We start from the raw sequence: 23,388 nt of genomic DNA, 5'->3' as shown, positions 1-23,388 counted from the left end.
ATAACCTCGCAACACACAGTACGAGTATCAGTATTAATATTAGCGGCGAGTAAAAAATCTCTTTTTCCTGTCTCGCAATTTAATTACGCTAAACTGCCCAATGAATTGTAAATTCCTCAAAAGCTTCACATAAAAAACTTTGCCTTGCAGTTCGCCCCATTAAAAAAAAAACTCAAAAAGCAAACAAAAAAAAAAAAATATAAAAAATTATGCAAACGCCAAAGTAGCGCAAAAAATTATATAAAATGATTAACATTAATGAATTGTCTTCAGGAGGTTTTCCTCTGCCGAAAAGAAAATGCCGCGCAAAAGCAAATTGTAATACTAATTAGCTGACGCAAAATGCCGTAAAGCAAAGTTTAGAAGAGTTTTCTTGTTTTCGTTATTTTTTTTCTCTCTCTGTGTTTTTTAGAGAGGGTCGAGGGTTATGTCTGGTCGTCAGACACATTTTTGGGTAAACAACTTGAGCCGTCGTTTTAATTTTTCAAAAAGTCACAACAAAAGTGCAAAGAAAATGAAAAAATATGACAAGCAATACACGAAGGAAATGTTGAATGTTCAACAGCGAAAAAGCAATACCCTTTCCACAATACTGTTAGAAAAATCATGAAATTGAAGCTTGACAAATTCATTAAACAGAAACGTAAGAAGAGTATATTAAATTAGCATTCAGGCGTTTATTAATGGCCAACTGCTTGGGCCACTGCTTAGCGACACTTTTGTCTAATTGAGCATTAAAATAACTTTGAAATTAAAAATGATTTTTTCATGTGATTACCATCTCGGATTCTTGTTCATCTTCTTTTTTTCTCTTGTGCTTTGCAGTTGCATTAACCTCGTACAAAGGTAGCGCTCAAGGCGCTAACAGCTTTGAGCTAACACCCATTCTATCCATTGGCATCTTTGTGGGCATTCTGGTGGCACTTGTCTGCATTGGCATCGGAACGATTGCGGCGCTGAAGCTGCGCTCACATAAGCATCAACAGCAGCAGAAATTTGCACATTCGAATGCGAAGTTCTCACGTCCAGGCAATTTGCAAATTAAGGATAAAATCTCATTGCCGCTGAGCCACTCCGAGGAGATGTACGACGAGAAGAATCCCGATGTGGTGCCATACAATGAGGGTAAGTGCAATTGCAATGGCTGCGAACAATTTAGAGCTTGCGTTAACCTGAAGATGAATGCTCTGGGTCTGTCTGTAATTTATGAACGTTAGCTAAAGGCTTAAGGACAAATAGGCAGTCAGATAGCAAGCCAGTCAGCCAACCAGGCAGCCATCTAGGCAGTCAGGCAGGCATGCAGGCAGACAAACAGCACAAACACAAACACAAACAAGCAGCTAAACTGGGTGTGGGTGGGTGTGTATGAGTGTGTGCTGCATTTTTGTTCCAGTGTTGAAATATTTAAATGACAGCTAATTGCTGTTGCTGCTCCCAGCTTTGGTATGTGTTTTGTTTGCTCATATGTCTGCAGTCGAGAGTCAGAAGCAACATAGTAGATACCTCAGGCTTTGTCTTTCGCTGTGCCTTAAAGTATGCAATGTTCTTTGCTTTTAAATTTAAGTTTAGATTCCACCCACTGCACGTTTTGCTTGATTAATGGCAATCAAGAAATCAGCAACAGCAGCAGCAGTAGAAGCAGTAGGAACAGCAGCAGCAACAGTAGCATAGCATGGCACACAGCTCAACAATTTAATCAATTTTCTTAACGTAAAGCAATTTCATGGCAAGCAAAAGCCAGGCGAAAGGCGAAAAGAAAATTGAACGTTGCGCCCCGAAAATCACCAACAGATTTAAAACCGGGGAAAGGATGGGGGAAAAGTGAGTGGCCAGCCGAAAAACTTTTGCCATGCTACTTAACAAAAACAACAAGTACAACAACAACAACCAACTGAAAACTTTTGACTAAACCAACTCTCGCTACGTTTCTCTCTCTCTCTCTCCCGCTCTCAATTTCCATCTACCGTGTATCAAATACAACTGTCTCGCTTCTGCCTCAATTTAGTTGATGGAGAATATAAACAAAAATCAGCAACACAAACGCCATCGGGACATCTTTCAACAACCAGCGAGGCGGAAATCAGTTGCAAACCCGGCTCCACAGCTGGCATCGGCATCGGCGTCAACGTTGGTGCCGGCAGCTCAGCGGATAGCGGCGCTTACCAGAGCAGCAAGGTAAGTTACCGTTAGCAGCACAGTACAGTACAGGTTAGCAAACTGTCAACCAAAAGTTTAACAAACTTTTGCTAGCAGTCAAACTGCTCTATGCTAAACTTTTGCCAAGAAAATGAAATGAGCTTCACAACTTAATGACTGCAAATATTTCCAATTGTTGCTAAAAATCAAATTTCACTTTTCCACTTCTTTTAAAAACACACAGGATGACGAGCTGCACTATGCGGAGCTATCATTAAACAGTGCAGCATGCAGTTCGAAGAAAAGTCAGTCGGGTCAAGGTTCAGGGCAGCAGCAACCACAGCAACAACAGCAACAGCAACAGCAGCCAGTTTTGGGTGGCACCTTGCCACACGGCTCGAGTATGCGCAAGCTGTTGCCCAACATTCCAGCGACAGCGACGTTGCAACGGCACAAGCCAAATGCGGGCGGGCTGCAGCATCCGCATCAGCATGCGCCGCCGCCCACATATGATTATTTCGAGGAGCCCACGATATACGCGCAAATCGATGCATACAAGACACGAGCTGGGGCCGCTGTCGCTGCCATGCAGGTGGACACAACAGCCGGCTCGGGCTTTGGGCCGTGCATTTCATCGCCAGGATCGCAGGGCACACCCTCGACCGTGTCACCGGGCACGGTGCAAATGTATACGCTGCCCTCGCATCCGGGCGGTTATCACACCCTGCCGCACAATCATCAGCATCAACAGCAGCAGCAGCAGCAGCAACAGCAGCAGCAGCATGGTCAATCGCAAATGCCTCACAGCTCGGCATCCATGATGCAAATGATGCATCAACAGTTGCAGCATCATCCAACTGGCAATATGCCAATGCCACCCTCCTACCAGCAGCATCAACAGGCACAGCAGCAGCAGCAGCAGCTGGCACATGGCCAAATGCTCGTCTCGAGCAATAGCAGCGGGCTCGCCTCAACGGCAGCTGTGGCCAGTCCCAGCAGCTCGCTCTCAGGATTATCGGGCGTGGGCAAGTCCTATTCGCGTGAGATTGTCACTGTCCGTACGCCGCTCATGTATTCGCAGCAGGAGAGCTGCGTCTAAGTCTCGCTATGTAGTCCTGTAAGTATTCAGCTCCTTGAGGTTTGTGTCTAGGCTAAGCGTTGCCAAAAACCAATTACAAGCAAAACAAAACAAAGCAAAACAAAAGACATTTAAAGAAACAATTCTATTTTATGCTAATCGCCATTTGCCGACTTCCCATTTACTAGTAACGAATACGAATAAAGCTAGCAGTTAGAACGATTTAATTATAAATGTCAATGCATAACGTAAATATCTGATCTGAGAAAAAGCAACAAAAATCCATTCAATTAATAAGAAACAACAGCAAATTGCAAATCGAAATATTGATATCAATCCAATGCAAATAGTATGTAAGAGATATCAATGCACAGATTCATAAATTTATTTTTAATTGTCATAGTTCGATCAGCAAAATCGAACATCAATTTTGCAAAAATACAAAAGGACGGCAAAACTAAATATGAAGTGTATCTAAAACTGGCACAAACCTAACGCTAGTCATATTTGTCATTGAACATATATAACGATATATAATAGAAAAATGTGTAAAAATTATGACTTTGACAGTAATGGGAAGTTTTATTACTTTACTTTAATATTTGAAACTCTGAAACAGCAACAAAGAATTCCAATTATATGAAAAGGTTCCTTCCTTACAGTAAGTACTCACTCAAGACGGCAGATGACACAAAGAACTAAAGAAAGCATTCAACTTCGTTCAAATTAAATGAAACATCAATAAATACTTTCCAATTTGACTCTGTAAATGTTTGTAAATGTTATTCTATTATAACCAAAACAAAAACGCCAGCAAATTGTAGTAACTAAGCTCAATATGAATTAAACGTAATCGACTAGAGAAGCTCACACACAGAAAACTCAACATAAAACCGATAAAAAAAAAACAAAACAACATGAAAAAGAAAACAAACTTCTTGGCAATTATATTCAAATTATACGAAAATTTAAATTAAATTTATACATAGTAAATTAAACACTTACACACACACACACTCATCACACATAAAACAACAAATTAGATGCAATTAGTTTAGCATAAATGATTAGTAGCTCATTTTATGTAAATAGCAAGAGGTTAAGTCAATGCAATGAGTTTTAATCGATGTGTCATAAATAAATGTAAATTAGTTGCGTATTCAAAAATAAAACAAAAATCCAAAAGACTAAAACGTTTTCAACATTTCTTTATCAATTGAAAAATGTGTGTAAATTGCAATTTAAACCTTGTATTTTTTCATAGACGTATACAGAAAATATATTTCAAATATATAGTATCTATTTATAATATTGATAAATAAATGTAACTGCACTCTGTAAATTATCGTTGCAACTTTATACTTACGTTATTGAATACAAAAAACTTTAAGATCCTAGGTTTAATATGTAAAAATTAATGCAAAGTAAAAGCAAATACGAGAAAAATAGTTACCAAAAATACACAAAGTCTAAATATATATTGAATAGATATATAGTATATATATAGATATCTGAATGTATCTTAAACGTGATGTCTCTTAAATAAAACTAATCGGAAATGGAATGCGTCAGAGATAAGTGTATGTATGTATGTAGGCGTGACACGCGGATGAAGAAGTAAGTTTAGCTAATTGATAATAAATTAATTTTAATTAAATGTAAATTAAAAGTGCATACAGAAATTAATATTTATGATAAACAAATAAAGATACAATGCAAATAAGATATAAATGTATGTTATTTTAAGCACTCGAAAGAAAAACAAAGACAAAATATGAGAAAAGTCCCCAAACCAAACCAAAACATACAAGGAATACAATAAACAAACTGAAATGAAACCTAAATAAATTCAAAAATAAATTCGAAAAATTTCAAAGAAATCAAGAAAATCGAACGTTTTATTCAATCGTTAGACCAACAGGATGTAACTTGAACTCTGATTCAATTGTTACCGTTTGCAAGTCAAGGATAAGCACAAATGAGTTTCGCTTGAGTAACATAATCTAGGGATTCAATAAGGTCGCCAAGACAAGGCTGCAGTAATATTTTCTTGCAACAATTTGCCCATTTACGGGCCGCCATTTTGCAACAATTTTAATGCACACACAAATTGACAAAATGCAACGTTGCCGTTGCCGTTGCCATTGCCTTTGTCGTCTGTCGCTAACATCTTCGTCGTGGTTGCTGCATTTGCCTCAAGGGCAGCCAGAGCCAAGTAGCCTTTTCAAATTGTGCACTCAAATGGACAGAGCGAGAACAGCCAGCGATGGGAATGGCGACGTCGATGGCGATGGCAATGGCGAGGACAACGTCTCTGTGTGTCTGCCTCTTGGTCTGCGCAAACATGGCGTATGAGTTATATGTGTGTAGCGAGACAAGTTACAACATTTCTTACATTTTCCTTCTACCATTTTGACATTTTTTTTCGCTTTTTATTTGCTTCTCTTTTTTTTGGTTGGATGGAATGGGAGCCTAACGTTTGCATGTGCACTCAGGCGTAGATCTAAAGAAATGAAAGGCAAGGCGAGGCAAGACAAGGGAAGGGGACACAGACAACGCATAGATTTGTGGCTTGAAAACCAGCAATAGCTACGGCAATGCCAAATGGTCATGTTTGACAACTTTCATGCTGAAAATGTCATGTCTTTCGTCCTGTAACTCTTCTGTTCTCTCTCTCTCTCTGACAATGTTTGAATTGCTATCTCTCTTCAACTTTCTCTCTGATGCGTTACTTTGTCTCCCATGGCGAAATTAAAACATGAAAAAAGTATCTAAGACTGACACACTGTACGACAGCAGAGAAACTTGAGTGGTAGAGAGGGAGGGCGAGGGAAATGAAACTGCCAGAGAAATCATTGCAGCAAATTCATATAACGAGCTTCTGGCCAGCACCCGAAACTGGGAAACTGCAGACATGGCCACAGTTGCACTTGCTCATATGTCACTTTATAGACATTACTCGACTCGTATTCGAGGGAACATTGGCCCAGCCCCGTTTCCGACATTCGTCTTCTCATGTGCGCTCGCTGGGCTAATTTATGTGCCTCCTTTGATGTATTTTGGCCCTGTTACAAGCGACTGAATCCAAATTAAAATTTGAAATGTGCGCTCAATTAAGTGTGTATGCTCCGATCATTTTTGATGTCGGCTTAATACATGACTTTTCATTTTAAATTGTTGCCGAAAACAATCAATTGTATTATAAAATGTTAGTGACTTGAAACTCTAGTTACGGTAAACACAATAAACTAAAATTAAAAAAGTGGAAACTTCTCTTGCTCACTTCAATAATCGATTGAAGATGAACATGAAGAGTTTCGATAACATTTCGTATTGAACTGCAGCACATTATTAATGGCCATCAATGTTAGCCCGGCAGCACAACAATGATTTGGCGTGTTCTCTATGCTGACTTGATAGCTGCGTAAATCATCCACATTGATATCTGCTGGCAAGCTATTGTGTAGCCAAGGGGCAGCTTGTTTCATAACAGAAATAGATAAAATAGCTGGGGAAATATAAAAGATATTTAAGCAGTTGCAGGTAAATGACTTTGGGCTGGCTTGTGTCGTATCATTTTATAGGCCAAAAACAATCTCATTACCATTATATTTTAGATGCTGGCAACTTTCAATCAATTTCCGCAGCAATATCCGCCAGCCGCATAAGGTGCAGGCAAATCACAAGCAGCAAAGGCTGGTGTGCAACGCCACAAATGCACTCAGCCATATCCCCCCCATTGTTGTTGTTCTTATTGTTATTGTTGCTGTTTCTGCGCTGCCTCTGTCAGCGTCGCCCAAGTGACAGCATTGTTTTGTGCCATGACACAGCTGATGCTACAAGAATTGCACGCTTTGAAGTAAACAAGCAATTTTGTATGGCAGCCTCAGAGGGAAGAAGCAGGCTTCAGCTACAACCCTTAGCTACTACCCCTAGCAGCCAAGCACGTATGCATATATAACTTTCCAGAGCATCGCAGTGTCTCAGTCTCAGTCGCAGGCTCACCAGACATCCCCTCCGCCTCTTTTGCTGTCAACTGTCAATGTACTCGACGACACGCTGCTCCTTTTGCTGCATTTTTTATGCTGCATCGCACTTTGACTTGCCGCCTGCCTTTGTTTGGCTGCTGCTGCTGCTCGCAGTATGCTGCCGATGTTCTCAATGCTGCTTCTCCTGCCCCCTTCCTTCCTTATCAGCCATGAATTATTTTTGCATTTTTGCAGCATGCTGACAATGATGGGAACGACCCAGACAACGCTGACAACAATGTCATCAACATAATCATCAGCCATAAAGTTTAGCATCATTTTTATAAACATACACTCTGTTCGCTGCTGCTGCTGCTGCCTCTTTGCACTTGCATCTTGTCTATCACTTGTTCGTATTCCAATTACGAGAATGTGTGCGATTGAAGTTGCTTTTCAAGACGCGCTTCACTTTGGCCCTTCTCGTAATTAATATTACGCATACGTCAGAGGCATTGAAAAACTGAGCGAGCAGCTTGGCTTTATGCTTTATGCAGACTAGAGCAGAGCTTTACTTTAGCTTCGCTTTGCTTTCGCTTTGGTGACAAATGTCTGGCCATAAATTACAGTTATGCATGCAATAAATATTCAAATAACATGAGCAGAACCCAAAAAGCTCACAGCAAACTGCTAACTAATGATCTATTAGCCAACACTGGAGTTCCTGTTGTATTTTGGCTCCGTTTCTGTTTCGCTTCTCTTCTCTTCTGTTCTGTTCTATGCTGTTCTGTACTCTGTTCGTTTCTCATATCCGCTGCGTGTCTTATTAGTTTACAAAGGCGACCACGTTTGAGTTTTATGGCAGTCAGAGTTTGACAGACAGGAAACATTTGTCTTCCGGGCGAACTGCGGCTGCGCTCGCAAATAACGAGAACAAACTAAACATGGCAAACAATTTGTCTAATCTAAGGCAAATATGATTAAAACAATTTGTTGACCCATGTGACCAAAACTTAGTCAATTATAGAAACTTCCACAGGCTAAGCGCATATTTGTTAAAGATTAATTTCTATCTATTATTATCAGTAATGCAACATGTATATATTATAATCTTTACTTAAGCGACAGAAATTGCCAACACAATAAATCATATTTCTTTATCAATTCTCTTGATAATCTTCCATTCTCATATATGAGCATAAAGTATTGTGCGAAATCCTTGCGAAACTTGATCCGCCATCGTGCTGTCATTTATCGCCAAACGATGCCAAAGTGTCTCTAATGCGCACTGGACAATGCGAAAATTACGGATATCATGGCATACAACTCGTATAACTAAGGCGAAACAAAAGTGCAAATCTAACTAAAAACTCGACAATAACAATGGGCAAAAGTATTTGGGAAAACTTTGATGCAGCCTCGGCAGCAGAAAAGTTTTGTGTGCAAAACATTTTATTGCACTCCACAGAAAGTGCACATTACGTATACGCCACAGACACAGACACAACAGAGACAAAATCCCTCGGACAAAACGATGGAATGGGATGGGATGGGTTGGTTGGTGAGATGCTCCCAAAGCGAATGTAAAATATGAAATATATTTCAACTTTTGCACTGGCAGAACGAAAGACAAAAATATGTGCCACATTGCAAGCAAGCGGATGCTCGTTGCAAATATGCGGCAAGACCCGCAGCTGAAACAGCTCGTTGAAGCATCTTGGGTATGCAGCAAGTAGCTGGAAGCAAACACCAGCCAGCAGGCAGCAGGCACCAAGTAGAATGCAAGTTCACTAAATATGCAATGACACAAATACGCGCCGCATGCCCCAATCGTATGGCTCAAAGCCATGGATGGCAATAGAATAAGCTGACTCCGTGTCAGGTAAAACTATGCTCGGACATTTCAAGGCCATTTTTGCCAAATGGCAAATTGTTTGCACTCTGTCATTACTTTGGCCGGCTGAGCTCGGTTTTCTGAGTGCACGCCATGCACATGACAAGTGCAAATGCCAGGAGCACGGAGCCCGGAGCATGGAGCATGGAGCACTGAGCACCGACCACCGCCAGAAGCTTAGCCCCAAAAACTGGGAGCAACGTGGCTTATGGGTTGTTGAATTGCGATGACGCTAATGCACGGCCTTCAGGACACTGCTAAAAGTTGGCAAGCTGATGACAGCGCCCAAACAACAAATAGAACCCAAGGAGGCATTGGTGGAAAGGGAACCATCAGCTAGTCGTAGCTTTTGCGCAATGGCAAATTGCAATTGCGTTGTGCCAATGGACACTTCAAGGACAAATGTCAGAAACTTCGTTTATCGAGTGCTGCGATTGGCAATCTCACATGGCTAAGTGAAATATTGAATGAGGTGACAAAACTTACTTACAAGAACCAAGACCAAGTCTAAGTATAATGGCACTCAACAGCAGAGATTTGACGCTCTGGGACTACAGCAATTATCGCTGAGAATAAACTTGAAGTTCACAGATATTTGCACCTCAGTTTGCTTAAACCAGGCGTAGGTGAAACATTTGACCCACATAATTATGCGTATTCCCACTAAATTCTCTATTTGCTGATGGCTCAAAATACACACACACACATATATGCAATAAATGCCATAACAAGCACACACACATAGACAGGAGAACATGGGGCAGGCTGGCAAAGCCTTAATAAGAAATCGATAATAATCAAAGCCCTGATGGATTTACATGCATCCAATTGGTGCGGTGGCTGTTTGCAGTTGCCATAGCCACTGCCAGCTGCCTTGTCTGCGGCTGTGCAACGCGGCGTATGAAATTAATGCCTCTGTGGTTTGTAACACATTAATTGATAATTAATTAAACATTGCGCAAAACTGCAAGAGTTGTGGCTAACAGTGCATTTCATGCATGCATGCATGCAGTAAATGTTGCAAACTTTGCGGAAGCTGACAATCAGTTCAAATTACGTATACGCACTAGTCAAACTGACGCACCAATTATCCGCAAGCAAACAACTATTTGGTTGATTGAATTCAAATTTTACTTTGAGCACATTTGTCAGCATTTGTTTAGCGTTTGTCTTGCTGCAACACTTCAAGTCATTTACTCCATCAGCTGATGTAGATTTAAAACGTTACTTTTGCTGTGCTTCTTTATTCCAGATCCCAATATTTATGAATGTCCCAAACGTCCAAAGCAACGCCACAACTAAAATGCCTTGACTGCAGAGTTGTTTTTAGCACTAGTTGAGCAGTGGCTGGGCCCCAACGTTTCTCCGTCTTGTTGTTATTTTCACTCAAAGTCAACTCATTTTTTCTCATCTAATGCACGCTTGGGATCAATTTGCCATGTAAACAATTTATTGACTGTTTTGTTTAGTGCGCTTTTGGGATACTTTCGCTTGAGTTTGAAGCCATGGCAGCAAACGTAAACAACAAAGTCGACACAACTGAATTGTCTTTAAGCTTCGCTCTATGAATTTTAAAGGGCAAAATTCATTAGTAAATTTGATGCGGGACGCGTTAATTAAGCGCCACAGCTTCGCTCCGTTCACAGCTCAGCTCAGCAGCACAGCTCACAGCTTGACCACAAGAGAAGCCTCCAATTAATTTTAATTACAGTTTCGCATGGGAGATGGCAAAAAAAAAAGAAACACAAAGCAGAAAAAGAAAGGCAAAACAGAAATAACACGATAAACACCAAGGATGCAGCCAAAGCCATAGCCAAAGAAGCTAACTGTTTGTATTTTCACACCTTTTGGCCAGCAAATGCGCTGTGAAGACGCTGAGCAGCAACAAACACACAGAAGACTGAGACATCTACTTGTCCTGGCCGCAACTTTGTGCACAGTTTGAGTCTTTGGGTCTCTCGCTCGCTGTCTCTATTTGGATTTTTCCTTTTTCTCTTTTTGTTTTCTTTTTTTTTGCATGGCACGTTTTCTATTTTCTTTGTTTTCGTCTTTAGCCTGGTCTAAGATTTCTTCTTTCTACATTTGCTTACACTAATTATGACCCCAGGTGACTGCTGGCTGATTGTTCGCCCTGGCAACGGTGCATGTAATTAGTGATTAAATGGCCGCCCAGAGGTCAGCAGCAAACGGGGGGCGTGACGTCCGTCCTTGCTGTTATAGCGACATGCTCATTATCAAGTGGTTTGCATTTACAAGGCTGCTCAAGTGATTCGACAAGAGACCCAAAGAGAGAGAGATGACACCAAGTACCTTAAAGCTGTCACAATCTTCCCTTCGCCCCTCGCCCCACGCGCCGCATCGCATCGCCTCGAGTTAGTGACATAAAGTGGCAAGAAATAAGCTTCACTTACACCCGTGACAAGTGTTTCCGTGGAATTAATTCCCAAAGAAGAAGATATTAAGCCATTTGAATTTGGGGCTGAAATGAAACAATAAATATTTAAATGTATGTGAAGTTCAATATTAGCAATTACTCGGAATATGAATGGAACATCGTAAAGCTCATCGTGTGTCAGAGACAAAAACAAATTGTTCACAAAGCGCAGATCATGCGCAATTATCAGTCAGCTTTATAGTCTGTCCGACAGGATGAAGAGGAACTTCAGCGGGAACAGATTGCTGATAAAAAATCAGCATCATAAGGCATTTTAATTCATAAGCTGACATTTGTCTCGGTCGCCGCTGCTGCTGCTACTGTTGTTGCTGCTTCTCGCTGGCTGAATGGCTGACTGACTCTGAGTGAAATGAAAAAGATATTTTATGCTCATTTACATGAAATTTTCATTATGCGCCGCACACTAAAACTTATGCAATGCGAGAAGGGAAAAGCAATGACGAGCAAGTAGTAGAATGGCGATGGACGACGAAGACGAAGGACGTCAGAGGGCGACGAGCGATGGCTGCGGATTTGGCCAGCAAAAAGGAGAGAGAAAGCCAACAACAAAATCACGTTCGTTTATCATCGCGTCGGAGTTGGCATCATGCTCGACTATGATGTTGATGTTGATGAGCAGGCAGACTGACGGCAGCGGCAAGGACGACGACACACGGTGGGAAGGGGCGTTGCTCGCGGACAAGGACGAGCGACAAGCGCTGGCAAAGATGAGAACAGGACGACTGACGACAAAGCGTATGACAGCATTTTGCATACGCTGATGAATCCATCATCTTTACTCAACGTCACATCATCAAATCCGCGACGCTTAGTTCTACTTTGAATATGTCCCTATGTGTGTGTATGCGGGTGTGTGTGTGTGTGTAAGTGAGAGTGAGTGAACTGCTTTCAACCGCATTGCAGCTGGCATTGCATACTTTCAGGCACAGCCAATACCCGCACATATGCAAATAGCGAGCGAACCAGATAGAGATATGTATACTAGACTAGAACACACGCAGCAGTCGATGCTGCGGGTCACATCAAACACTCACCACGAGCTATCGACAATGGGGCTGTTGCTGTGGCAGCATCTATTCAGCCTGGCAGCTAGCCAGTCAGGGGCCGCCCTGTTGTAGACGAGGGTCCAGTACCGTATCTATCCCATGGGCCATGAGATGCCGTTTTGATTTGCAGCTCACGCCGTCTAGCGTGTTGTTTACGCGGCGTATACGTGATGGCATTTCAAGTGCATCCCTTTAATTGTTAAACGCACTCGTCGCCCCCCCGCTGACAACTCAGCAGCCCACTCGTAGCAGTAGCTATTGTCATTGCTGGATTCAGTCTATGTTGACAAAGTGGCCGGCAGCCTCCAACTGCCCCCGCCGCCCTTCCCACGACCCACACGTACACGCCTTGGCACTTAAGGGGATTTGCTTAATTGAAACGAATGCCGGGCGAGAGGACTGCAAAGGCGAAGAACAAGAAGAACGACCAATGCCAAAATGAAAATGTAAAGCGCACGTAAAGACAACAAGTCGTAGAGACACACAAGGGCATCTGCAGGAGAGGAGGCTAAAATAAAATGTCTAAAAAAAAAATAAACAAAAAAATGCACTTGTGTGCTTCAAAGCGGCCAATGGAAAACAGCAATAGCAATAGCAACAGTCGAGTCGAGCCGAGACGAGTCGAGAGTCAAGCGCAGTGAGAACTTTGCCAATTGTTTCAAGTGTTACCTAATGCCAGAAGCTGTCAGTGTGTTATGTCTGGGTCTTATTTTTATCACAACATTCCGACTTCATCCTCTTGCTGGGCCCCTGCCCAAAATCAGAGGACATGTGTGCGTGGGACAAAGACCAAAAGCGGCATTGGAAAGACTTAACAATATTGGTCCATTTGCTTAATTAGAAAGCTCTTATGGACCATCAAGGCCGTGTGCCGCCGAGATATACATCCTTAAATAGCCATCAAGGCACTTTTCATGATAAATGCCAGTCAGTCATAATTCATTAGCATCTGCAGAATGAGCGCTGCTCAGTTAATTATTGTAAGCAACGGCTTACATAAATAACAACACTTTTATAATAGATATTACAAATTTATCAGAATTGAGTGTTCAAAGAAAAGCCTCTTGTCTTTTCTATATATGGACAGACTTTACAAAAATTGTTTTGTTTTTTGATTTGACTCAAGTAACACTTAACCAATCTCTTAAGTTGAAATGCCAGAGAATTGGCATTATGACTAATTCAATGTAAATTAAAATGTCCTAAAAGTCAGTCAACCTTCAGTTAATATGATATGAGAACGCAAAGAAATACACCCAAAACAAAAGCACAGTCCTTAACGTTCAAGCAAGGCAAACAAACAAGTAAAAAGACAACAAGACTGAAGAGTCAACTTGATGACTGAAAATTGAAATTGAAACTGTAAGACGAAACGAAGAATAAAAAAAAATCAAGGAAACCTGACTGACAGTTGGCTGCTTGGTGTAAGTGGGTTAGTCAGTCAGTCCACAGTGTACACACTGTACAGTGTTCAGCTGGTCAGCTGAATGCGAATGTGTGTGTGTATATCTGAACCAAAGGCAAAGGTCGTTAATTAAATTACGAGCAACGGCAACCAAAAGCAACTTTGATCCCTTTTAACGTATACTATTGCTGTCCCGCTCGTTAACACATTTGCAACGTTGCCACCTACTATGTACATATATACTCATCTCACTCTCTCTAGTCTATTTGGTTAGTCCGTGGAAGACTTGACTTGCGTTTGTAATTTGGTTGCTTTTCACTTTTCAAGAAAAGTTATTCGCCTTTTTTTCCGTTTTTTGCCTCTGCCTCTGCCTCCGCTGCTATGCTGGCTTTTCATTACTTTTGCGCTCGTCAGTTTGCAGTTTGTTGGTTTTTGTTTCAACTTCACCCAGGCAGCAGCGTTTCATTTATGACAAACAAACAAACTTTTCACAACTTCGACAAGTGACGTGTGGCCTAAGAAAAGTGCAAAGTGTAAGTGAAAATTTCGTTGGCAAAGTGAAAGTCAAACGGCATAAATAAACAGCACGAAAATGTCACTCATAGCAAAAGCTGCCAATGTTAATGCCAGTCCAAATGGGGAACTACAGGAACAAAGCCAAACTCAAAACTGAAAAGAAAATCGACATGGAAATGGAAATGTAAATGAAAATTACCATTCATTTGGTAATGTCAGATGTCCAACAATTTGTTTTAATTGCAACACTAATTAATAACTTGCAATCGTGTGCAGGTAACAATTTTTGTTGAAGCCATCTTTATTCACCTCCCTCCAAATTCACAATTTGCATAATTTGTGCGTCTGTTCTATTTTTAAACTCAACTCGCTTTGCATATAATTAAAAGATATTTCATTTTTACAGCAATTAAACAGCCTACAAATAAGGCGTAAAGAAACAAAACAAAACTTGGCAAGAACTTTTGGCCTTCCCCCCCAAAATAAAAAGAAAGGAAATAAAGTATCATATGATACTTAGCTTATGAGACCCTAAATTTAATGACGCAGTTCTAAAATACTCTAGTACTTTGGCAAATGTTTTTTAATTGCCACAAACTTGGCTCATCAACTTGAAGAGCAACTGATTTGAGTAACTTAACTTTGCTGCTGCTGTGTGAATCTGCATATCTAAGATGTAACAGCAGCAAGCAACAAGCTGAGCTGACTGAGGCAGTTGCCACAGGGCGTATGATTTACATTAATCCAACAAGAGCAGAGAAAGAGAACTGTGTAAAGTAGCAAAAGGCTCAAAAAGCAAAGCTGATTGCAGCATTAAATGGGATTGAATGAACTGGCCGGTGCGACGACCAGTTTTGCAAAAGGCCAGTCCAACTGTCCCGGCAATATTCCCTCGATTTCCCCTTTCTCACTCCTATTTCACTTGACGTCGTATGATTCCCTCTCCATTACTCTGGCTGGCAGCCGCTGAGACACAGTCAGACAAAGTGCAAATCGAAGAGCATATTGCTCTCTGGCAAAGGCAGATGCCAAATGGACATTAACCACATGCACAGTTCTTTCAATTTGCTTCTTTTGCTTTGCTCCTCTCTCGCTCTTTTTATCTCCAGCTATACTCTGCCCGCTGGGCCAATGTCCTCAGTATTTTTGCTCGGCATTTTGGGAATAGCTGGACATATTTTAAGCCACCTATCAGTAAGTAATTTGTGAGTTATTTATTGTTGGCCAAAAGTTTTATTATACTACTTGTACAGCAGCATTCGATTCCTCATAAATAAGCAACAGAAATGCCTAAAACATTTCAGCAATTTATTTGAAATTACTTGCCCATTTAATTTACTATATTAGCTATCCATTTGATATTAAAAATTCCAATATATCCGTAGGATATTTACTAGTCATGATACTCGTGTCGTGTGCCATTTACTTACACATTGGAAATGGCCACTTTTCAATTGGCGCTCATTAATTATGACCAAAGTCGGCTTCTGGGCTCGATGTTCTCATTACTGGCAACATTTAAAGGATTTCCACTTTAAGCGGAATGGGCAAGCATGCCGTTGGTGCTGTCGGGAGACAAAAGAAATTTAAATAAAAAATGCTCATGCCAAACATATAAAAGGCACATAAATCGAAATCTGTCACAAAGAACATGCGCAGCCAATAAATTTTCTTATCTCAATAGCAACGACAAGCGTTAAGAAGGAGGGAGAAGCAGTGAGGCGCCCAGAGGAAGGCGGTAAAATTGCAAGAGCAATGAGACAAGGTGGTTTGCAGAGGCAGAGAAGGAGGAGGGTGGAAGAGGGGAGCTGTTGCCACTGGCTGCAGTTGAACATGTTGCATATGCAATGTCATTGTATGTTTGTGTGTGTGTGTTCGTGTATTTTATGCCTTTCATCTGCTTCTGTCTTTTTGTTCGCTCTTGTTGCATTTGGCGCTGTCACATTGGCGCGCAAATTGAAATTATTGCAATGGCATGAACTGTGATTAATATATATTTTTTCTCCTTTTCTATAAGCACGCATGTTTGATTCTTTTTATCAGAGTTGCCAATAGTCTGCTATCAGCACGTTATGTATTGTCATATTTACGTCATTTAATTAGATGAAAATTCCACAACAGCAAAATCATTAATTTGAAAACTTAACTTAACTTACTTACTTACTTTACTTAGATATTACTAGACATACAAATTAAAGCAATTCAGTTGAAACACATATGAACTATATTCTTGAATTTAAATGATATTTTATGAATAACATTAATTAAATATTCGAATTATGATTACCATTTTTATCCTCTCTATAATTATTGAATTATATTTCAAAATTTCCTAACAACTCTCTCTCAGCTAATGCACAAATCTCATGCAATTGCTCAACTTTAATTCCTTTAATGATGCTCAAAATTTGGTATCCAAAATACAACAAAAGAAACGAAATTAAACACACTTTCAAATCCATAAATCACACATATAATTATGCAAATCTGAAGAAATATGGCATGGTAAAGTTGTAGGCTTCATCATTGCCACTCCAAACGGGGCCCGACTCCCGGAAAAGCATCCACATCCGCATATCCTAGCACATCCTTAGCACACCCACACTCTCTCGCTTATTCGTAAAACAGACAAAAGTGGAAAGTGGAAACTGAAACTCAACGAAAATTCAGGCACGTGTTTGGCTTGCAGAAATCTACATAAGCTGGCTGGCAGCCAATTTGGTAGAGGACTAACTAGCCAGTAAGTCAGACAGTTTTGGCCGTGCTCCTGCCAAGAAATGTGTAGCTAAACGTTTGGCTCGCTTCCCTATTAAAAGAATGAGAAAAAAAAATACCAAAAAAATAGTCGGTTAAAAATCTGTTTTGCCAGCATTTGCATGGCATGCGTTGTATTTGTAGTTTTGTGGCCCATTTTGCATAACTTGGCGTCTAACACACACACGCACACACACACACGGCTTTGCATAGCACACATTTAGTTATTGGGATAGGAATATATATTTCAAGTTTTTGGTTCGTTGAGTTTCTGTGATTTTGACAGCCAGCCACAAGTGCTCGAGTCCCTCCCAAAAAAAAAGAAACGACAAAAAAAAATATTGAAATTGTAGAGGAGCAAAAAAAATATATGCATAAATTGTGATATATCCATGAAATAGAGGTGGTAAAAAAATAAAGAAGAAACGAAAAGCCTCTGCGTCGGCTGTCAGTTGGCATGAACGCAACGGAAAATACTATATTTAAGAATTTTTCAATGCATTAAAAGCTTTATTGTTGGACTGTAATGTGGTCAAGTGTGCATGGAAATTCATTCAACTGCTTTCTTATGGTTGTTGCTGCTGCTTTTGCTTTTGTTGTTTGTCTTCATCATCGCTTTGTTTATTACATTTGCATATTATTTATTATTTATTTACATTTGTATGTATATATATTTTTATGACTTCCTTTTGCGGCCACGCAACGCTCACTTCACTTCAACTTGCTGATGTTGTCAGGGTGCGCATATTGCTATGTGTGTGTGTGTGTGTGTGTGTGTGTGCTTGCCATGCCCAAAAGCGAGCAAGGCACAAAAGAAGCACAGCAGCCGCCTTGCAGTGCTTATTTCATTAGCTATTCCCCTAGAATTTTCATTTTTTTTTCGCCTTCCTTTTTTATGAAAGGACAACAAGGCGCAGCACAGAAAAAATATGCTATGCTACAACAACAGCAACGCAACAACAACAACAACAAATGGAAAAAAAGTGGGAGCCGCATCGGAGGCAACGCTTTAACTACCGGAAATTTCTTTGTACTGCTTTTCATGCTCATTTGTAGGCGACCACGCCCTCCGCTCCGCTCCTCTAGCCACCGCTCTGGCTCCAACTTGTGTTCTCATCACCTTCCCCTTCATTCCTCCAGGGCATCCCCATCACCACATCGCCATCAGCTAGCAAAACACGCGCGCCCACACTCACGCCCGCCCAATTTTTCGCTGTTGACAATTTTGGCGGTTGTTGTGGCAACACGTGACTGGGATGCGTAGCAGCAACAGCAACAGTAGCAGCAGCAGCAGCAGCAGCAGCAACAATAACCAGAGCAACATCAACAGAAAAAAAAAAGTTACTTCGAGTTAAGTTGAGACTGCGACTGCGACTCGACTTGGTTACTTGTTCGCTGCCCATGAAGCAAATGCGAACAAATTACTTGCCCTCGTCCTCGTTCTCGTCCTGGAGATACTCTCGTCCTTGTACTTTAAACTGACTGCCATGGACCGTTGATCACATTGAAATCAGTTTCAAAATAATTCGCCGCTGAAATTCAATTTGTTATTTGTACATGCTGCTGCTGTTGTTACAACAAAAAAAAAAAAATAAGAAAAGAAAGGAAAAAAACATGTTGGAGCCATTAACGCTCCGATGGCTTTGTTTGTGATGTCTTTGCAGGAGACATTTTTATTTAGTCGTAAGTAAATTATATCATTAGACCTTATTATCCTCAATCAATGCAACAATGCCATCCACGCACATACTTACTAAGCAGGCATCTGAAGCTGCCTCAAAGGTGCAGTAAATTATGAAAATATTTGCTGTTGTGCGGCAAATACGTAATTGTTTGGAGTGCCACTTATCTTTGTCGATATAAAGTAAGGCAATTGAATTGAATTTCACCTTGAATTCAAGTCTTTGAATTCGAATCACTTTGAAAAGGCAAAACACTACAATATTATTTTAATAAACCCTATAAAAATCAGTGATAGTGAAGTGTTGAATTCAAGCAAATTTTTAATATTGAAAAACTTAACTTATGTGCTTAGATTTAGGGATGATTTAAATATGCCTTCTTCACATTTAAGTTGTTTCAGTTGTTCGGTTTCAAATATTAAAAAGAAGTCAAATGCAGGCTGATAGCTATTTGCCAGAAGACAAGCTGTCTCTAGTCAAATCAAATGCAAAGAGGATACTTTATGGGGTATTAGCCGACGAGTCTCTCACACTTGAGCGTCGCCTCAATTTATGATCTGCTGCTGTCATTTTTTTGGTTTAAAGCACAAATACCTACACCAATTTGACTATAAATTTCAGGGGCTATAAGCAGCTCGTGCAGCGTCTACACATGTCTATTGATCCTAAGTGTACAATAATTTTTGAACGTATTGGCCATATTTCTACTGTTCATCGCTGGCAAGTGATTGCCACCTGCTGTGAAGATGCCGTTGGAAATAGACGACGCGTCGGCACGAGCACGAATCGCGTCTAGACAGGAGTTAGACTTTTTTTGTTGTTGTTGTGTGCAAGATTTGTTCGATTTGCTTTTTGTCAGCCAGGTTCGAGGCGTCCAATGAACCACAAGCTGTCCAAAAGTTCACATTCAAATATCAAAGCGGCCCCATTGAAGCCAATTGATGTGGCTGGCACTTAGTTAGCTGCACATAGTTGGCCACAAACAAATTGGCCAAACAGTTTTGGTAAATATTGAGACAAAGCGGGGCTAAGACAGCGCCAATGTACGCATAATTTATGGCTTCAATTGTCTACGTCGACTTGACTAGTATTTGGTTGCTTTAGGGGGAAGAACTTGCTTGGGCGCACAGATAACGAGCGACGTCAATTTTCGCTAATAAACTCAAGAAGGATTAATTTTGTGATTTATGAGACGTGACGAAGATGCCGACGGCAGACGAAACGAGCCAACGAGGATGACCACTGCGAATCCATTCGCTCTCCAGACTCGCTTAGTACATCGTCCTTCGTTTCGCTTACTAGTGGAAGCCTCTTAGCAACGGTAACTAGAAAAATGCTTCATATTTTTCAGCTGACAGTTTTGCATTAATTTGGCAGGGGTATTAATTAATATTGTCATAAATCTTTGAGTTAAGTTCGCTAGCATTTTAATTGTGCAAGTTATACAGTAATTTAATAAATGTATATTATTTTTATAAAAAAAGTAAATGACAAAATAAAAGAAACGAAATGAAATGATAAAATAATTCTAAAGTGAAATAGATCGAGTGGAGAGCAACAAAAAAGAATAACGAACCTCTACATCAGATAAAAACTGCTTTTACTGGCAATTAAATACTAGAACAATAATTATAACAAGTCATGTCAAGTTGATCTATTCAATAATTTATTTGTATTTCAATAGCAAATGCTCTTAAAAGCCTATTGCATCTTTTATATGTGCAAATGCAGCCATTGAAAACCACTTTTACCATACTGCAATAGGTAAACGCTTCTTTAGTATTGGCAAAGATAACCCAACATAACATACGATGAATATATATATTTATTTAAGTTGAAGAATGGTTGTATGTGTTGAATGCTCGTAAAAGTGGATACAAAACAAGCTGTTAAAGCGGCTGTCAGGAGGAACTCGACCCGAATGCACTGCAAGTTGGAAAAAATCAAGGCCCCAAGCAGCTAAGGCCAGAGAGTTTTCATCTCTTCACCAAACTGCCTGCCACTTTTTTGCCGTGCCTTGCCTTGCCTTGACTATAAAAATTGTTTGCTGAGGCATTAAATTGAATGAAAATTTATGATCTTTTCATATTTACTTATGTGGTTCGCCCCATCCCCAGTTTCAGTTTCAGTTTCAGTTCCAGCTCCAGCGTGGGCCCCAGCATGAAAGGAGCTGCGTATACGGCCTCCGGCATAAACCTGTATGTGTTTGGATTCTGGGCCATTTGAAAAGGAAGCGTGTGGGTGCGTTGGTTTTTCACTGTATACAACTTGTGTCGCACATATTGAAGTGCAAAAGCGAAACAGCTTTAAAGTTGCAAATACAAATCAAACAAATTTGCCAAAGTCTACAGGCCATCAATCAAGTGCAACAAACTTATATGCCAGATTGTATATATATACATACATTTGCAATAACTGACCTACCAGGCTACTATTATAACTGATGGCAGAGAGCAGTCAGCTGGCAATTTATCATGCCAAATGGCAAGCAAAGAGCTTCTCTCACTTTTTACACACAAAAAAAGAAATAAACAAACAGACACTGAGTCGTTATCTGGTCAGCAGTTAGGCACATTGCTAATCATTACCATTGTTGTTTTTTTGCTCAACTTATTTGATTTTTTTGCTTTACAGGTGACAACACGATGGAATTCATGGAATGCGCTGCGAGCTGCCAGCACGTTCTACTATTCTCTTGTCTTAGTCCTTGGCCTTGCTCGGCGGTGGCTAAGAAAGATTAATGATCTGAACTGTTGCGGCAAAGCGAGCAGCATTAATAATGCCACAATATGCAAAATACGTGTACAATAAATATACTCGTAGCCAGTCAAGGCGAACATAATTTGTAGTTTGTCAACGGCTAAGCACAACAAAATGAAGAGAAGAGACCCCCAAAGGGGACCTTGAAACTCCGATGCAAACAAATAGTTAATACGTGTAGTTGAAAGTGCATAAGAACAGCTTTATTGCAAAATGGCTTGCAGCTAAATACAGCTAATGCTTAAAACGCAGATTAGGTTGAATTACGAATGTCATTGGCAGCTCACATTGAAGTGCTTCGCTTATTAAACTATATTCTCTTTAGCCACATTGATCTATCTGGTAATTGAATTTTGTCATAAAATCACTAAACATTTGATTTGAGGTCTGGTTCTTGTTATGTACCTTTATGTATCTACATATTTAACACAGATTGCTGGTGAGTAAGTGCGTGAATGAGGAAGAAGACAGCAGGCAACAGGAGACGTTTAATCTCACACTTGGCATATGGCAAGTGGGTCCATAACTCTCGGTGTTGTCATGTTGGACATGAAAGAACCTGTCCAGTTTGCCAGCCCGCATATTGTATGACTGCGCTGCGCTGCTCTGCTCTACTGTATTGTATGAATGAATTTTCGACGCCAGAAGCAGCAGCAGCAGATAGAAGAGAGCAGAGAAGCAGTTTCAGTTGCAGCTTCAGCTTCAGCTTGAACACAGATTTTGGCCTGGTCCATGCATGTTCAGTTGTCAAAATACGTTTGTTGCATGTAACTCAATGTCGGTTTAGAGCTGCTGCTGCTGCTGCCCTGCTGCAGGGCACTGACTGAGGCAGCTGCTTTATGCACGCTCTGACACAAATGCACTGCGAACGCCCCTGCAACATGAAAGACAAGCGCAATGTCAAGCGAAATAATAGCGAAAGACATGATGCAACGATGACGGCGACGGCGACGACGACGATGGCGACGAAGACGAACAACAACGACGACTAGGAAGAGTTGATGGTTGATGGTGGCTGCAGCTGCTGTGGCTGAATAAAATGCCCCACAGTGATTTATTGTAGCACTCAGCGAGCTGGCGAATAAGTTGCCACTTTCAAGGCATCCACAATCCAACGCACCGGCAGCTTCATCATCAGCCGATGCGGCACATCGTCATTATCGTCATCATTTTCGTTCCAGCACATTCAATAACTGACATATCATACGAATATCATAAATAATCAATTGAACTTACCAATTAAATATTGCAGAAGCATCAAACTTTAAGGCTCTTCCAATTGTACTTCTAAAATTTCATAATAATTTCAATATTTTAATTACACAATTTCACAATTTGCAGTTTCTTGTGTGACCATATATTGCAATTGCAAAAACAACCGTTTTTAGCGTGACCATCTCACATAAATATTATGCGTCACTTTACAACACTGTTGGCAAGCTTCGACGTACGATAGTAGGCCTTCGATATTCTTGAAATTCCAATTGGACTTAAACTATTATACATCTTAAAAACTCAATATTTTTATCCACCAGTTTCAAAAGAAACATTTTTTTGGCAAATGTCCTGTCAGGCTGGCACTTATATTGCTGAACATTTATGCCTTTTGCTGTCTCTTGCACTTGGCGATTGCCTTTTTGCAGTGTCAGCCAAAAATTCCAGTCATGCAATATTAAAGTTTTGGCTAAAGTTTTATT

At 40.5% G+C, this 23,388-nt stretch overlaps 2 protein-coding genes across 3 annotated transcripts in view; one reads left to right on the top strand and one right to left on the bottom strand.

Moving 5' to 3' along the window:
• Positions 1 to 4,127, top strand: part of LOC132785938 (uncharacterized) — an 81,124-nt gene extending 76,997 nt beyond the window's left edge. The window contains exons 15-18 of one of the 2 annotated variants that reach the window (XM_060792272.1): positions 826 to 1,125; positions 2,006 to 2,175; positions 2,381 to 3,253; positions 3,877 to 4,127. In XM_060792272.1, the coding sequence (XP_060648255.1) occupies positions 826 to 1,125; positions 2,006 to 2,175; positions 2,381 to 3,235 (1,325 nt within the window). In that variant the 3' untranslated portion in view covers positions 3,236 to 3,253; positions 3,877 to 4,127. Of the gene's footprint in view, positions 1 to 825; positions 1,126 to 2,005; positions 2,176 to 2,380 lie in introns of both variants that reach the window. The other variant, XM_060792271.1, reaches the window with a different exon arrangement.
• The window catches only part of LOC132785149 (uncharacterized), an 80,761-nt gene extending 57,749 nt beyond the window's left edge, over positions 1 to 23,012 (bottom strand). Inside the window, exons 1-2 of the mRNA XM_060791142.1 lie at positions 22,928 to 23,012; positions 11,384 to 11,552 (exon numbers count right to left, since the gene is read on the bottom strand). Coding sequence (XP_060647125.1) covers positions 11,384 to 11,552; positions 22,928 to 22,949 — 191 coding nt within the window. The 5' untranslated portion in view covers positions 22,950 to 23,012. The remainder of the gene's footprint in view (positions 1 to 11,383; positions 11,553 to 22,927) is intronic.
• Between the last annotated feature and the right edge of the window lie 376 nt (positions 23,013 to 23,388).

The sequence above is a fragment of the Drosophila nasuta genome, chromosome 2R (genome assembly GCF_023558535.2).
Source record: "Drosophila nasuta strain 15112-1781.00 chromosome 2R, ASM2355853v1, whole genome shotgun sequence".
Classification (NCBI taxonomy): Eukaryota; Metazoa; Arthropoda; class Insecta; order Diptera; family Drosophilidae; genus Drosophila; species Drosophila nasuta.
Note: the sequence above shows the minus strand (reverse complement) of the source record. Positions and strands in the feature narration are given on the sequence as shown.